General features: G+C 42.1%; 1 protein-coding gene across 4 annotated transcripts in view; it reads right to left on the reverse strand.

Annotated features, from left to right (window-relative positions):
* The window catches only part of PRKAA1 (protein kinase AMP-activated catalytic subunit alpha 1), a 33397-nt gene extending 25041 nt beyond the window's left edge, over positions 1-8356 (reverse strand). For 2 of the 4 annotated variants that reach the window (XM_036068466.2, XM_036068465.2), the window contains exon 1: positions 8227-8356. In XM_036068466.2, coding sequence (XP_035924359.1) covers positions 8227-8353 — 127 coding nt within the window. In that variant the 5' untranslated portion in view covers positions 8354-8356. Of the gene's footprint in view, positions 1-6873; positions 7006-8226 lie in introns of all 4 variants that reach the window. The other 2 variants (XM_036068467.2, XM_036068469.2) reach the window with 2 other exon arrangements.
* Positions 8357-17322: the final 8966 nt, after the last annotated feature.

Raw genomic sequence — 17322 nt, forward strand, 5'->3', positions numbered from 1 at the left:
AAAATTATTCTAAAAATTCATTCATTCATTTAAGAAATAGTTGAGCACTGCACCTACTATATGCCTGGCCCTGCTACTATGATCTTTATCCTATATGAGAAAATTAATTCAGTCTACTAAAAACCTGCCTCCTATCAATTTCAATGTTTTAAGACAAGATACCAAGAACACATTTTATTCATTCTACCAGATCAATTTAAAAGTTTCTCAAAAATTAGGGGCACCTGGATGGCTCAGTTGGTTAAGCGACTGCCTTCGGCTCAGGTCATGATCCCGGAGTTCTGGGATCAAGTCCCACATCGGGCTCCCGGCTCAGCAGGGAGCCTGCTTCTCCCTCTGACCCTCCCCCCTCTCATGCTGTTTCTCACTCTCTCTCTCTCTCTCTCTAATAAATAAATAAAATCTTTAAAAAAATAAATAGAAGTTTCTCAAAAATTAAAGCATTATAAGGGAGAAAACAAGAACATAAAACCAAAAGCATATAAAATGACAAGTGTAATGGATTGAATAGTGCCCCTGCACCCCAAATTCATGTCCACCAGAACCTAGAATGTGCTCTTATGTGGGAATAGGGTATTTGCATATGTAATCAGTTAAGGATCTGAAGTTCATGTAATCATCCTAGATTTAGAGTGGGCTCTAGATCTAATGAATGGTATCCTTTATAAGAAGAGGAGAGAGCACAGACACGCCCACAGGAAGCCATGGGAAGACATAGGCAGAGATTGGAGTTTTGCTACCACAAGCCAAGGAACACCAGGAGCCACCAAAAGCTGGAGAGGCAAGGAACAGACTCTCACCACGAACCTTCAGAGGGAGTGTAACCCTACAAATCCCTTGACTTGGGATTTTTTGGCCTCCAGAACTTGAGAGAGAATAAATTTCTGTTGTTTGAAGCCACCCAGTTTGTCATACTTTGTGATTGCAGCCCTAGAAAACAGTTTTTTTCTAAAATATGATATTCACCATTAAAATTAACAAAAGTAATCTTTTTTGAAAACCAGTTTTCTAATTTGCACTACAAATGCCCCAAGAATTCTTAAATGGAACACGCTGTACATAATGACTGAGAACCAAGCAAATGTCCACCTGTATGAGTATCAGTTACTCCCCTGTGCCCTCACACAGTGACATCTGTGGGAGTTTGCTGGATAGGACTTCTTGCTCCTAGGTATTATGTTCCAGCTCCATAGTTTTCTGCTTTTTGGTGTTTTTTTTTATTTTTTATTTTTTAAAGATTTTATTTATTTGACAGAGAGAGACACAGCGAGAGGGAACACAAGCAGGGGGAGTGGGAGAGGAAGAAGCAGGCTTCCCGCCAAGCAGGGAGCACAATGTGGGGCTCGATCCCAGGACCCTGAGATCATGACCTGAGCCGAAGGCAGACACTTAACGACTGAGCCACCCAGGTGCCCCAGTTTTCTGCTTTTTGAAGTTGTCTCACCCTCACAGCCTACTAGGAGTCAACTTTTACAGCCCCCTCTCCAATGTTCTAATTTGGGAATTCAAATTTTCTATGGGCTAGAAAAATCATAAAACTAAAATTATTACAATGAATTTTAAGAATTACGCTCTACGAAATACTAGGACTGAAGCCTCTACACAGAAAAAGACTTTGTAAGCAAGGAAGTCTGGGAAAGGATGTATGCTCTCCGTTTTGAAAACCCGCTATGCATATTAACACAATAATGGCTCTGGATTGCCTGGTAAAGAAACCTATTAAACATTTTTAACCTGTCTTACTTGGATACAGACTTTTCCCTCCAAAGTTTTCAAGTAATGTCCTAACACTGATGGCTCAAATATTTTCTCTTTCAGAGTAGGCAATAGCCCTTCTGAGTATCATCTTTCTCCCTCTTTCTTCCCAGCAAAATCTTGGTAATTTAAAGCTATAATATGATAATCTGTTCTTTTCCTTAATTATAGGAACAGTTATTTTGCCTTGAACCCAATTACCAACAAACTTCAATATCCGAATTTCAGGAACATAATACTTTTGAAAATAGTGTTTTAGGGGCACCTGGGTGGCTCAGTCGTCAAGCGTCTGCCTTCGGCTCAGGTCATGATCCAAGGGTCCTGGGATCGAGCCCCACATCAGGCTCCCTGCTCCGCGGGAAGCCTGCTTCTCCCTCTCCCACTCCCCCTGCTTGTGTTCCCTCTCTTGCTGTGTCTCTCTCTCTCTCTCTGTGTCAAATAAATAAATAAAATATTTTTAAAAAAGAAAATAGTGTTTTATAGCTTGGAAAAAACACATTATCACATTTGAGCCTCACAACAAACCTATGATATAGGTAATTATGAGGCTCTAAGAGATTATGTAACTTGATGAAGTAAAGTTATTAAGTGATCAAGTTGGGATAGGCCTTCTGACTCCAAGTCTTATGACCTATCTACTCTACCCCACCAACAATATGCAGTAGAAAATTGCAGGGGGGGGGGTGCCGGGCACAATATCAAACCTCAAACCCTGAACTGCTTTCTCAAAACTAAGCAGAGGGGGCGCCTGGGTGGCTCAGTCATTAAGCGTCTGCCTTCGGCTCAGGTCATGATCCCAGGGTCCTGGGATCGAGTCCCACATTGGGCTCCCTGCTCAGCGGGGAGCCTGCTTCTCCCTCTCCCACTCCCCCTGCTTGTGTTCCTGCTCTCGCTATGTCTCTCTGTCAAATAAATAAATAAAATCTTTAAAAAAAAAAAAAAAAAAACTAAGCAGAGGATTCTCTACTGACTAAATTTAGTTGCAGCCAAATTAACTGCGGCTCCACAGAATCAATGAGTATCAAGTAGACCCTGTCAGGAATATGCATTAAGAGAACCAGCCCCCTTTCCAAACCTCAAAATCTTACTCTGCAGACTGTCACTGTTTTACAGTAGTGCTAAGATACTGGGTTTTTAAAAAGATTTTATTTATTTATTTATTTGAGAGAGAGCAAGTGTGAGTGGGGGGAGGGGCAGAGAGAGAGGGAAAGAGTGAGTCCTAACCAGGCTCCACACACAGTGCGGAGCCCAATGTGCGGCTCCATCTCACAACCCTGAGATCATGACCTGAGCCAAAATCAAGAGTCCATCACTTAACCGACTAAGCTACCAATGCGCCCCATGATACTGTTTCTGAACAAAACGGAAGACAAGTATTTCTGCCACAGAAGACTTGTAGGTCACTCACAGCAAAGGTTACCAAAATTCACAATGTCTCCCTCACAAGAACATTGGATTAGTCAACTACTAGCTAACAACCTGTTATTGCTTTCCAAAAGGAACTTTGTCTACCTGTAAGACACTGTAACAAATGCTCTTCTAATCAGATATATAATCATGAAGTGAAACAAGATCATACTGTGAAAGAGAAAATTTTAAATAGGAAAGAGGTGCCATAAAGAATTATCTCCTGAAGATACTCTGATCACCTATTTCATTCCCGCTCTAAAATTAAAAGAGTAGGGGTGCCTGGGTGGCTCAGTCGTTAAGCATCTACCTTCGGCTCAGGTCACGGTCCTGGGATCAAGCCCCGCGTCGGGCTCCCCGCTCTGCGGGAAGCCTGCTTCTCCCTCTCCCACTCCCCCTGCTTGTGTTCCCTCTCTCACTGTGTCTCTCTCTGTCAAATAAATAAATAAAATCTTTAAGAAAAATAAATTAATTAATTAAATTAAAAGAGTAAAAAAAAATCTCACTCCGGGGTGCCTGGGGGGCTCAGTCTGTTAAGCACAGGACTCTTGATTTTGGCTCAGGTCATGATCTTGGGATTGTAAACTGAGCTGCAGGCTGGGCTCCATGCTTAGCCGTGCAGCCTGCTTAGGATTCTCTTTCCCTCTCCCTTTGCCCCTCCCCCCAACTTGTGCATTTTCTCTCTCTCTCTCTCAAATAAATAAATCTTAAAAAAAAAAAAAATCCCACTTCTAGAAGTATAAGGGAAATACCTTAATCCTGGAGAAGGATGAGCTTTAAAAGCTATAGTGGAAATCTGAGAAAGGCAGGTTTTCTTAATGTAACATTTCAGGCATCCCAAAAGGCAAACCAAATACCCATGTTCCACCCACCACCAGCTTAAGCAATAAAACATCACAGATGCAAGTGAAGCTCTGTATTCCTCCTCCCAGATCCCTTTCTCCTTTATCTTCCCCTAGAGTATGAATCCATAAACAATACTGTAACAATGTTTTCCCTACATTTATTTCTACAAATTAGTTTTATATATTCTTTTGAATACATAATACCTGCACTGCACAATTAAACAACACAAAAAGATATACAGTGAAATGTCCCCCTGCTACCTAATTCCCCCACTCTGAACAACTAATGTAACTGTTTCATGCGTGTCTTTAAAGGGACGCTCCATATATATATGCAAGTAGTTACACTTAAATACCTTATTTGCCCCTATTTTTTATACACAAATGGTAGGTATACTATACACATTTGTTCTACTACCCCCTTATTCTTCCTCTTAAAAATACACCTTGGAAATTGCTTCTTAAATTATATATAGTCTCTTGTTCTTTTCTTTATGTTTGCAAGGTATATCATTGTATGGATAGCCATAATTTAACTACTGTCCTACTACAAAGGTTATTTCCAACCTTTTGTATTTATAAATAATATGGCAATGAATAACTCATTATTTCATACACACACAAGTATATCTATAAGATAAATTCCTAGAGGTTGAATTGCTGGGTTAACTTTAATAAATACTGTCACACTCTATAGAGGTGGCAACAATTTACTCTCACTAGCAATGTTTGGGTGTTTTTGTATGATTTTAAAATTTATATAAATAACATGACAGTACATGTTCTACTTCTTTGGTTTTTGTGGCCTAACCTTATAAACTTGAGATCTACCCATGCTGATATATACATATTTATATAACATATAGATTGTTTTCCTAAGTAAGCTCTATACCCAATGTGGGGGCTTGAACTCATGACCCAAGATCAAGAGTTGCATGCTCTACTGACTGAGCCAGCCAGGAACCCCCTCCTTAAAGAAATTTTTAAATAAAAAGACAAAGAGAGGGCGCCTGGGTGGCTCAGTTGGTTAAGCGACTGCCTTCGGCTCAGGTCATGATCCTGGAGTCCCGGGATCGAGTCCCGCATCGGGCTCCCTGCTCAGCAGGAAGTCTGCTTCTCCCTCTCCCGCTCCCCCGTCTTGTGCTCTCTCTCTCTCTCACTCTCTCTCTCAAATAAATAAAGAAAATCTTAAAAAAAAAAAAAAAAAAAAGACAAAGAGAATAGTCACCTATTTACCTGAAATTGCAGTTTTATGTAGAAAAATACTTACCAACTTAATAAATAGGTTGCATGTATAAACAACTTATTTGCTGAAGACCACCTACACCACTAAAAAAACCGTCTTCTCTTCTCTTGGAAAGCTTAATAAAAACTGCCATTTTAATTTACTGCAATAGAAACATGACTCTCTTTTCATCCATGCTTTTATAATTGCTGTACCTGGGGAAAGGCACGTGGACCCTGCAAGGGAGGAGAGACTAACACCTTGATAACCAGGGGGGGGAAAAAAGATAACTTGGGAATAATAAAAGATAATTCAAGCATAATCCCAAACCAACCCTAGTAGTCTGTTTAAACTTTCTCCTCACAATGGTATCACTAGGTTACCAAGTGACTTTTTTAGCCTGTAGTAGGAAACAAAATCATCACTGCGAATTTTTAATCGCCTTCACCCCCAAAATTAAATTTCTTCTAAGCATGTAAAATCATATTGGGAATTTTTCTGCATATCAATATCATATCTTCTATTAGATTCCTTTTCTATGTTAAATTTACCAATGTGTAACTAATTTTAAAAGCTCTATCTACTCCAAATTATCTCCATTGGAATATATGATTAATCATATCATTGATAAGAATTCTTGTCAAATTAAGGCTAAGTTACCAACATCACCACTGTAATAGTTGTTTTTGCCTGCTCACTGAGCAGCTATGTCCGCCTTTCTCCTAACAATTAATACCCATTCTGTATAGATATTTATCCTGTCTCTCCATACTAAATTCTTCAGAAAAAGATGCCCCCACCACACACACATTCAACAGTGGGCCATATTCCACCAAGGGTAATGCAATCTCCTTTGCTAGTACCTACTTAGGAACACAAGCCTAACCCAATTAGCACATGGCATCCCTGGCCCCAGGGACAGGATGAGCCAGTGACACTCATGAGAGGTATGCTGAAGCTTCCATGCTTTGGAGAAAGAACCACAGAAAGAGATGTTCTTGGCTAGGTTGAGTTGGATTTTCTATTACTGCACTTGGAGCAGAAAGCATCCCAACTGTTTAACAACTTAAAAATGCACTGGTTGAGGATTTTGACCAATATCAACTAATGTATTTGTGAACAAATTTAACCCTATCTATGAAACCTGTGATTCTTTGATGAATATTGGCTTTTCTATACTTTGGAGAGGTTGACTTTGACAGTATAATACTTCAAGAGAGGCACATGTGGAAGAACAAAGGTTAAGGAACAGCACTCACTGGAAGGATTCATGTCACAGCCACATCACAGATCAAATCCAGAAAATGAAAAATTTCTCCTGCTTTCCTATCTGCCATGCCAAAAGCCACCTAGCAAATAAGAAAATGAGACCTGACTTTGCACAGGTCTTTAATAGAATGATGAGCATCCTAATCCAAGCAGAACCCTGGGAGGAGTGAGGGTATCAAGACTGTCATCACTATTTGGGGGCACTATTGAACATTTCTTACAAATATTTGTAAAGCAGTTTGTAATTGCTAACAAGTAAAGAGACAACATAGCCAAAGATAAATAATTTTAAGGGCACAGAGACATCTTACTGACCTAAGACAGACCCACCCTGATGGCTCTTATTACCCTATTCTGGCATTTGCTTCTTACTTTCTTACATTGTTGGCCTTGCTGATTTTCATAAGAAGGCTTAGGCAGTTGCTTCCCTGTGGGCTATACAGCAATTTTCCAGTTCTATGACTCAGAAAGAGCAAGAGAAGGAAGGGTTCTCCTCTTCCATCCCTAGATAAAATCAGAAAATGTTTATTTAGCTCCGGTAAAGCAAGGCTCAGTTAGTTAATTCACTGTACACTTTCACAACTTTTTTTCTTTCAAGTCAAATATTTACCAAGAGCTTAGTATATGCAAGTCATTGGTTATTATATATCCAAAGCCAATGCATGAATTATATTTATCAGTTCCATGCTTCCTTCCTCTACATCCCTAATAACAAAGTCAAATATTTTAAAGAAAAAAAATATTTACGCCTCACAAAGTTTTCAGTTAAACTTTTTGTGCCAGAATTGGTGGACTGGTGATCAAGTTTGTTATTTCCAGAATACTGCGCTGAAACACAAGGGTAAGAGATTCCACACTTTCCTTAAAGAAAAAAGTTCAAATGATGTGCACTAAATTATTAAAATATAAATATCCTGAGAAAATAAATGGAAACGAACTACATTAATGAGCTAATAAATACTATCTGGAGGCAACATCTGCACTACCTACCAGGTTTGGCACACAGAGTCTGCAAAACTGATAATTCAGAAACACTGAAGGCACGGAGTCTGCATTCAGAACATAAACCATGCATCGCAAATACGGACCAGTTTACATTCATTACCTGCTCCGAAAAAAATTTAGTCATCCTTCCCAACGAGATGGCCCTTTTTTTTAAATTCTAAGCTACCCCCAAAGTAAGCTTACTTTTGGGGGAAGGTGTGGGGGGGGGGGGAAGACACATTTCACACCTGAGAACCAGCCCGGGCAGGTAAGTCGAGAACCTCCTAAAGAGGACGGAAATACGGACAATACTGAGGACTGCCAGGGAAGCGATGGGCTGGCCCTGAGACGAGCGAGCACAGCCCCAGCGAACAAGAGGCCCTCTCCCCAAGGCTCCGGGCCGAGACCCCGGCGCCCCCACCCAGCGCTGAGAGCAACTGCGCGACCCTAGCCTGCCCCACCTGGGAAAGTTCGCACCGCCGCATCCCCGCCCCTCGCACTGGCAAGCCCCTCGGGCCGCGGCGCCGTCGCCATGGCGACCGGTCCCCACCCCCACCCGGCCGGGGAGGGTCGCGCCGCAGTCCCGCGGTGGCCTCTGACTCCGCTCCCGCTGGAGCCAGGACGGGGGCTGCCGAGCCTGGGAGAGAAGGAACGCCGGGGCGGGGGAGGATGAAGAGGTGCGAAAGGCGGAAGTCGCCCGGATCGCGGGCTGGGGCCGAACCTTGCCCCAGGGGTCCTCACCCTTGACTTTGCCGAAGGTGCCGACCCCCAGCGTGTCCCCCAGGATGTAGTGGCCGATCTTCACCCGCCCGTCGTGTTTCTGCTTCTCGGCCGTCGCCATCTTTCTCCAGGAACTGAGTCTGCGCATGGCGCCGCGGGAGGGGGCGGAGGGGGCGGGCAGGGCCGCGCCGGGGGCGGGCAGGGAGGGGGTGGGGACGCGGGAGGGCAGCCGCGCCGCCGAGCCACCGCCCAGCGCCGCCCGCCGGGTCCCCGCCGCCGGCCGTGGCGCAGACGCTCCCCCTGGCGGGGCGGGCAGGGGTCGCTGGGAGAGCCACCAGTACCCCCCCTTCCTCGCGCTGCTTCGTTTCGGCCTGGGGCGCCCGCCCACCTGCGCGCCGAAGAGGGCAGCCCCTCGGCTGCCACTCTCCTCTGTGGCGGAGTTTCTGCCCGCAGTGATCTCCCCTAATCGTTACTCCTGGGGAGGGGTACCGCTCTCCTTGCGATTCCGAGGGGACAGTTGGGCACTGAGGAAGCCCACTCGGGTGAGGCAGTTGTGTGGCTGGTTACTAGTGCAGCGTGAATTGAATCATGGCAGGGGACACCGCCCTGTCACTGTTTTCTAACCTTTTCATTTTCCCTGCGCGGATGGAATCTAAAAGCCACTGAGAGTTGTCACTTGCATCTTCGATGGAGTTTCCCCTTTTTCCACCCATCCCCCCTTGCTCTTTGTTGTTGTTGTTGTTGTTGTTGTTACTTGGAACCAGTAAGTTGCTATTGGTCACCTCGACAGCTCAAGCAGCGTTGTCGGGCTTTTCTCCTTATGGATGCTTTTCTGAAATGTCCTTCCCAAGCAAGCTCTGTTGGAAGGAGCAGTTTGGGAATATTGTGAACGTACGTGTGCTCAGGAATGGGATATTACAGACATAGGAATTAATATTTTTAGATTACCGATAAAATGTAGACTTTGAACTGAAAACAAGGCTTATATTTGCAAACACCAAGTCAATCGACAAATATTTATTGTACTTGAAATGAGTAAAATTTAGTCTATTATCTATACAAATGGGATGTGCCGTATTACAGGGGAAGTAGAGAAAGTATGATTATTTGTATTAAATTTTTAAGCCAGTTCACTACTTAGTTGTATTCCGCTGACATGGGCAAAATGAAGTGTACAAAAAAACAAGATATGATTTCAATTTTGCAGTGTCATAGCATTTGGGCCAGTGTCAATGGGCAAAGAGTTGAACTCTTCGTGACTCAGTCGTTAAGCGTCTGCCTTCCGCTCAGGTCATGGTCCCCAGTGTCCTGGGATTGAGCCCAGCATCGGGCTCCCTGCTCCACGGGAAGCCTGCTTCTCCCTCTCCCACTCCCACTATGAGCTCCTCAAGGGTAGGGACCATGAATCTTCATTTTGTATTTATCCACAGTGTCTGGCAGTGTTTGAAGAAAGAAAGGAGTGAGAGTTTGGGGATGTATCAATGGGAGAATGAAAGGAAGACAGGGTGGAAGAAAATGTGACAAACTTTTTTTTTTTAAGATTTTTATTTATTTATTTATTTGACAGAGAAAGACACAGTGAGAGAGGGAACATAAGCAGGGGGAGTGGGAGAGGCAGGCTTCCCTCCGAGCACTCCCCCTGCTTGTGTTTCCTCTCTCGCTCTCTCTGTCAAATAAATAAATAAATAAAATCTTTTAAAAAAAATAAAGTTAAAAAATATATATATATATGTAAGACTAAAAATGTTATCCTCTTTGTTCCTAAGCAAAGTTACCCAGCTCCTCTGATTTTTAGATACTTTCTGTTTATGAAATCAAAGTAACATGCATTAAGTACTGCTTTGTTCCAAGTAAGGCACTGCAAGAGAGGCAAAAGCTTGAGCTTAGAATTACAACAGTTACAACTAGCCTTGGATAATCAGTTGCTATTGTATTATGGACTGCACATAGTCTGAAGGACCATGAAGTTAAGAAGTCTTTGATTACTGACACATTTGGGGGTTGGGCAGTGGTTACTGTTTTAATTTTTGCTCTCTGGTTTCTTCACCTTTACTTGTTTACCTTGTGAGTTTCTGCAGCCCAGACATTTTAGAACTCTACAAAGCAGAAATAGCTTACTGGATTCTCTTAGAAAAAAAAAAAAGTACCTTACTGTGAAGTATCATCTTAAATTACTTTACTTTATTTTAAATTTGCATCATGTCTAGAGTTTGACCTGGGAAAGTTCTGTTATTTCTTTTAACCTAAAAGAAAAAAGTCATAAGGTACCTCAGCCCTGCGTGGTTAAGCCACAGAGCATCTTACAAAGGAGCAAACTGAAGCTGAATTTTACAAACCAATTGCCAAGCTCTTCATGAGCTTCATGAAACTATGAAAACCCAATTAAGAAAATAATATAAAGTTTTTTTAACCGAAACATCAGTTTGTTTCTGTTCTAATATTTTAGATTATAGTTTTATTTAATACATATTCATTAAATGCCACTATTCACTCAAAAGCATTGTTGGGGAAATAAAACCTAGAATCTTAGATCAAAGGATTGAGTAGGAACTTAGAGGTCACCTTATTTGGTCTTCCAATATCTCTGTTTAAGCAGCTTTTATTGCTGTTTTTTTTTTTTCTTATGATGAGTTAAAAACTGAATTCAAGGGGCGCCTGGGTGGCTCAGTCGTTAAGCGTCTGCCTTCAGCTCAGGTCATGATCCCAGGGTCCTGGGATCGAGCCCCGCATTGGGCTCCCTGCTCGGCAGGAGGCCTGCTTCTCCCTCTCCCACTCTCCCTGCTTGTGTTCCCTCTCTCGCTGTCTCTCTCTCTGTCAAATGATTAAATAAAATCTTAAAAAAAAAAAAAACTGAATTCAATTAACAGCTTCTAAGAAGGTAAATGATAAGCTTCCTTTAATCCTTTGCTTTTTCTCTATCCTTCATTCCTTTTAAAAAGTTTTGTCAGGGGAGCCTGGGTGGCTCAGTCGTTAAGCGTCTGCCTTTGGCTCAGGTCATAATCCTAGTGTCCTGGGATCGAGCCCTGCATCGAGGCCCGCATCGGGCTCCCTGCTTGGAGGGAAGCCTGCCTCTCCCACTCCCCCTGCTTGTGTTCCCTCTCTCGCTGTGTCTGTCAAATAAATAAATAAATAAAATCTTTTAAAAAAAAAGTTTCTGTCACATTTTCTTCCACCCTGTCTTCCTTTCATTCTCCCATTGATACATCCCCAAACCCTCACTCCTTTCTTTCTTCAAGCACTGCCAGACACTGTGGATAAATACAAAATGAAGATTCATGGTCCCTACCCTTGAGGAGCTCATAGTCTAGGGTGACAGTTCTCTATATTCCTCCCACCCAGGATAGATAGTTTTCACATGCTCAACACTCTCCCACGGTAGAAGTGAAGATAAGGCAAATTGATTTACACCCAGATTCCAGACCCATCAGTTGTAACCCTACCCCCATCTCAAGCAAAGTATATTGGAATATAAGTGGGCAGGAGTGACTTTACAGAAGCAACCTTGATTTCACACTAATTTAGGAGGGAGGGAAAGGTAAATTGTTTTCAGATTTCAGTACTTCAACTTTTATTAGTACAACTAAGTCACAGTACATCTCAGTACGGGTGAAGACATATCACAGGGACCCAACACCCTGATGGAGAACTTCCGGTCTCAGGAGGACGCTAAGTGACTGTCAGCTGTTTCCTCTGTGGCCCTTCAGAGAGTCTATGGGAGCTGTGCATCCTCTTGGTCTTTTCTTGTTAAGCCATCACAGTGTTAGTAAACTGTACACTGTCAGGTGGGTATTATACTTCTTCGATCTCTTTCTCTAAATTTAGTGGCCAGAACTAAAAATGCTAAGTACTACACTTCTGTTAATGCAGCCTAATATGTCCTTAGCTTAGTTGTAGTTACACTGTAACTAATACTCAATATTTATTAAACAACAAGTAGTATTAGTTTGCTAGACTCTGAGGACTCAAAAAACGAACACGGTACCGCCTTCAACATGGCAAAGCAATGTGATAGGTGCTACAATAAAAACATATATGGTCCTTTTTGTTTTAAGATTTTATTTTTAAGTACTCTCTACGCCCAACATGGGGCTCAAACTCACAACCCCAAAATCAAGAGACACATGCTCCACCAACTGAGCCAGCCAGGAACCCCCTATATATGTCCTTTGAAAAGGGTTTCAGGAAGGGAAGGCACAACCTTTATCTGTGGAGGTCCATAAAGGCTTCAACTTGAATATATTTAGGGGAATAGTAAGGGGTATTGCACTGTACTCAAAGAAGGATGGCATGGGGAAACTTGGGGAACAAGGCATCCCAGGTAGAGGGAAGAGCATATGCAAAATCACAGAGGGAAAGAAGCTTTTGGCTTTTCAGGGAAGAACAAACTAGTTACAGGGGATGAAATCTGGATGTACAGAGGGACTTTTTAGAAGAAACAAGAGAAACAGGAGTAAATCCTGAAAAGCCTCATATGTACTTCTCAATTTGGACGTTATAGAGTGATGAGCCACAGAAGACGTGAAGTAGATGCATTTTAGAATTACTTTCTTTCCCAAAGAAACTGATGGCTATGGGTGCCTTTGGTAAGGGAAAAGGGTGATCAAGAAGTCAGGTGCAAGGGGCAGGATTTCCCTGTGTACCTTCTTAACTTTTTGGTTTTGCACCTTATGCATGCATATATTATAGAGTCAAAAACTCTTCAACTGTTAGAAAAAAATTTTAAACTCTGAATTCAGTGTGGAGGATGGATTGGAAAACGGCAAGACCAAAGTGGTGATAAAAAACAGGAGATCTGGTGAAGAAATGAGACAGGCACTATGTATGCAGAGGAAAAGCTTAAGACAAAGACATGGAATTAGCAACGTACAGAGATTGGTGTGGACAGAGAGGGTGTGGAAGAAATCTTAGTTACCTCTCTACCTCTGGAGGGATTATTGGGGGGATGGGGAAGAGAGATTCATGGAAATAATGAATTTTATTTGTAACATTAGGGCATCTAAGGGACATTCAGGTAAAGATATCCAGGATGATACTGGTAATACACGTCTGTTACTCCAAAGAAAGGTAAAAGAATGAGATCTCTCCAGTTCATAGAATTAAGGGATCCAAGGACAGAAGACTTACTTAGAGAATATGGATAATTAGAAGGGTCCAGAAGAAATATAAGTCTATGGAAGAGACAGAAAAAAGAGCAGTCAATTTATATTAGAAGCTCCCAAGAAGTTACAGTGATTAAAATTAGTCTGTGGATGATTGTCCCTGTTTAACTGGAGTAGATGATTCCTAATTAGAAACTTTTTAGGCAAAAATGTTTAGAACCCTCTCATGACAAATTTTAAGCTCCAATTACCCTTATAGATATGGGCACAGAACTGTTTTCTAGGGAAAATCTTAGCACTGTTTGTGAGGACTCCCTTGGCCTATCTCTATGTGCAGGTGGTTGGTTGATCCTGGTTGGCTTACTATTAATGAGAAAACATCAACCCTGCCCTCCTCCCAGTTGATTCTCTGAGTATCAGGCATGTGGATCTATCCATGATCAGCAGCAGAAAGTGTATTCATTCACCAAAAAATGTGAATCTAAACTTTGCTGCCCTGTTCTTATCAGCTAAAGGAAATAATATCCTTGAGACTATAAGGGAGAGACTAGTAATTGAACTGTCCTGTTTCTGGTTGCTATTAGATTTGCTTTTACTCAATTTGGTAATAAAAGGAGCTGATAAATACTCAGGTACCTTGAATGAGCTAATAATTTGTCTCTCTATTCAGACTAGTTGTTTGGTTCCCTTCAAAACAATATTCTTTAAAAACTCGTTCAACATTGGGGTGCCTGGCTGGCTCAGTCAGAAGAGCGTGCAGCTCTTGATCTCTGGGTCATGAGTTTGAGCCCCATGTTGAGTGTAGAGATTACTTAAAAAAATAAAATCTTTAAAAAAATTTTTTTGTTTGACATTTATCTAAGTGGAAAGGCACAGAATAGAGGATTGCTAGAGCAGTGTCCCGGGGAGCAAAGACCCTGTTGTTACCAAACCCTCATTTCTTAGACAGCAGTCAACAGTCCATCTAAGCACGCGTTCTGGAGCAGGCGAGCTCTTATCCCACCCCAAGTGATTTAGCAAAGTGGTTCTTTTTTACCACCACTTTCTAGGAAGAGTTCAGGTAAATAAAAATTTGAGTGATATTTTGGCACCCCAGAGATGTGTAGTACCCCTTACAGAGTGACTCCTATGCAGTGGCCTGGCTTAGCTCCCTCTGGGCTTGCACTGCCATCCTGTCCTCGGAGCAGGGGTGTATTGTAAGAATGGACGAGATGCTGTAAGAAACAGATGTGCAAACCCTCTTCACTTCAGCTCTCCCAAATTTACAGCCTGCCTCTAACAAAGATGTAGTTACTGAAGGTCTGTTCTTTAGTGTTCTAACCTTATCCTTGGGTTTATCATATTTTCCTTCCCCTAAATTCCTTATTCCTCCATTATTTGTTATTTACTTTAAGGTAAATATTACTCTTTGAGGTTCCCAGATGCTTTTTATTTTCTTTTTTTCTTTTTTCTTTTTTTTGAGAAAGCGCGAGTGAGGGGAGGGGCAGAGGGAGAAAGAGAGAATCTCAAGCAGGCTCCATGATCAGTGTGGAGTCTGACATGGGGCTCGATCCCAGAACCCTGAGATCATGACCTGAGCCGAAATGAGGAGTTGGACGCTTAGCCTACTGAGCCACCCAGGTGCCCCCCAAGATGCTTTTTTTAATAGATTTTATTTTTTAGAACAGCTTTAGCTTTACAGAAAAAATGCGAAGATAGTACAGAGTTCTCATATACTCCATAGCCAGTTTCTACTATTATCAACACCTTACATTCTTTTTTTTTTTTAAGATTGTATTTATTTATTTTAGAGAGAGCAAGAGTGAGAGAGATCACAGAGGGAGAGGGAGAAGCAAACTCCCCGCTGAGCAGAGAACCCAATTCAGGGCTTGATCCCAGGGCCCTGAGATCATGACCTGAGTGGAAGGCAGACGCTTAAATGACTGAGCCACCCAGGTGCCCCAACACCTTACATTCTGTGGTACATTTGTAACAATCAATGAGCCAATATTGATATATTATCATTAACTAAACTCCACACTTCATTCCAATATCTTTAATTTTTACCTAATGTCCTTTTTCTGTTCCAGGACCACATTACATTTAGTTATCTTGTCCCTGTAGGATCTTCTTGGCTGTGACAATTTCTCAGGTAATCCTGGTTTGATGACCTCGACGGTATTGAGGTGTATTGGTCAGATATTTTGTAGAATGCCTTCCTTTCAGAATTTGGTTTTTCTCATGGCTAGACTGATGTTATGGGTTTGGGAGGAAGAACACAGACAATGGTCCATTTTAATCACATCATATCAAGGGTTCATACTGTCCATATGGTTTGTCACTGTTGATGTTGACCTTAATTACCTGTCAAAGGTTGTGTTTGTCAGGTTTTTCTACTGTGAAGTTACTCTCTTTTTCTTTCTTTCCAAACTGCACTCCTTTCTGTATTCTTTGGAAGGGAATCACTAACCAGAGCCCACACTTAGGTATTGGAGAGTTATGCTCCCCCTCCTTTAGGGTGTGCTAGCCACATAAATTATTTGTCATTCTTCACAGGAGATTTGCCTCTTCTCTCCCATTTATTCATTTATTCCATCATTTATAGCAGTGTGGACTCATAAATAGTTATTTTATAACTGGGTTATAATCCAATACTCCCTTCATTTTTTTGCTCAAATTGTTTCAGCTTTGATCAGTGGGTGCTTTTTCAGTTAGCTCCCGTATCCTTTTGACATACCTCCATCAATGTCGTTTTTATTGGTTTTTTGTTTAGCACTTTCTTACTTTCTGGCATTACAAGATCTTCCAGGCTCATCTTGTATATTTCCTGCCCCAGGGTTAGGATCAGCCATTTCTCCAAGGTATCCTGGTTACTTTTATTGGAGAATGGTATTAGAACCCAAGATTTGGTGTTTGGAGTGTCATTACTTCTAGACCCTCTTGGCTGACAGAGCAAGGAAATATATGTGTATATGCTAACCAATAAATGTACCCATATCTCTAAATATTTCTTTTTTTTAAGATTTAGTTATTTATTTGAGAGAGAGAGAGAATGAGAGAGAGAGAGAGCAAAAGGGGGGGTCAGAGGGAGAAGCAGACTCCCCGCCAAGCAGGGAGCCCGATACGGGACTCGATCCAGGGACTCTAGGATCATGACCTATGCCGAAGGCAGTCGCTTAACCAACTGAGCCACCCAAGCACCCCTAAATATTTCTATATGTAGAACTGCCCCTATCTATAATAAGATAAACATGATTGCATACAACCGACTCTAATCCATTACTACATAGGTTATCCTAGTCTCTTCCCTTTGCTTACTTGTAAACTCCCACTCCAACAGCGAGACACCTAGCTTCCATTATCTACAATCATTTACTTAATTGCTCAGAGTAATGTATATATTTATGGAAGTATCAGAATTGTTAACCCTACCCCTCTGGATAACAGCTGTATCAACTTGAGTCCAGTGCTTGTGTGCAGTTCCTTTCGTCTTTAGTCTTATAGACTCCCCCTCATCTCCAAGTGCTAATCTGGACTCCACCATTTCCTTAGGTAAGCACCTTTGCCCTTCACTCTCCTCAGTGAGGCCGTTTTATACAGGGATAATACCAATGGGTTTTGTTGTCACAATCTGCACTCCATCCTGGGATGCCCCAACCTTTGTTTTAATCTCCTATGCGCCTTGTTGATGAGGGAGGAATTCACTCCCTAAGGTTATGCAGATGGTCAAACCGCAGAACACCCAACACAGGACAGATGTATCAACAGCAGTCTATTGGTCACATATACTCACAACCTAGGGGAAGGGGGCACAACATAGCACTCAGGGCCACACAGGGGTTGCACTCAGGAACAGAATGAACAACCAGTGGCTTCGGAAGGCAGGCTTTGTAGTATCAATAGGGTGGGGTGCCTCCTGGTTCCTGTGAAGAATGTGATTAGTTATTTGAATAATTCTACAAGCTGACAGGGTTCTGAACCCACTACTCGGGGATTAGCACTACCTATGCCTGGCCTTTTGGTAAGAAGGGTTGTTTGG

The sequence above is a fragment of the Halichoerus grypus genome, chromosome 2, assembly GCF_964656455.1.
Source record: "Halichoerus grypus chromosome 2, mHalGry1.hap1.1, whole genome shotgun sequence".
Taxonomy (NCBI): Eukaryota; Metazoa; Chordata; class Mammalia; order Carnivora; family Phocidae; genus Halichoerus; species Halichoerus grypus.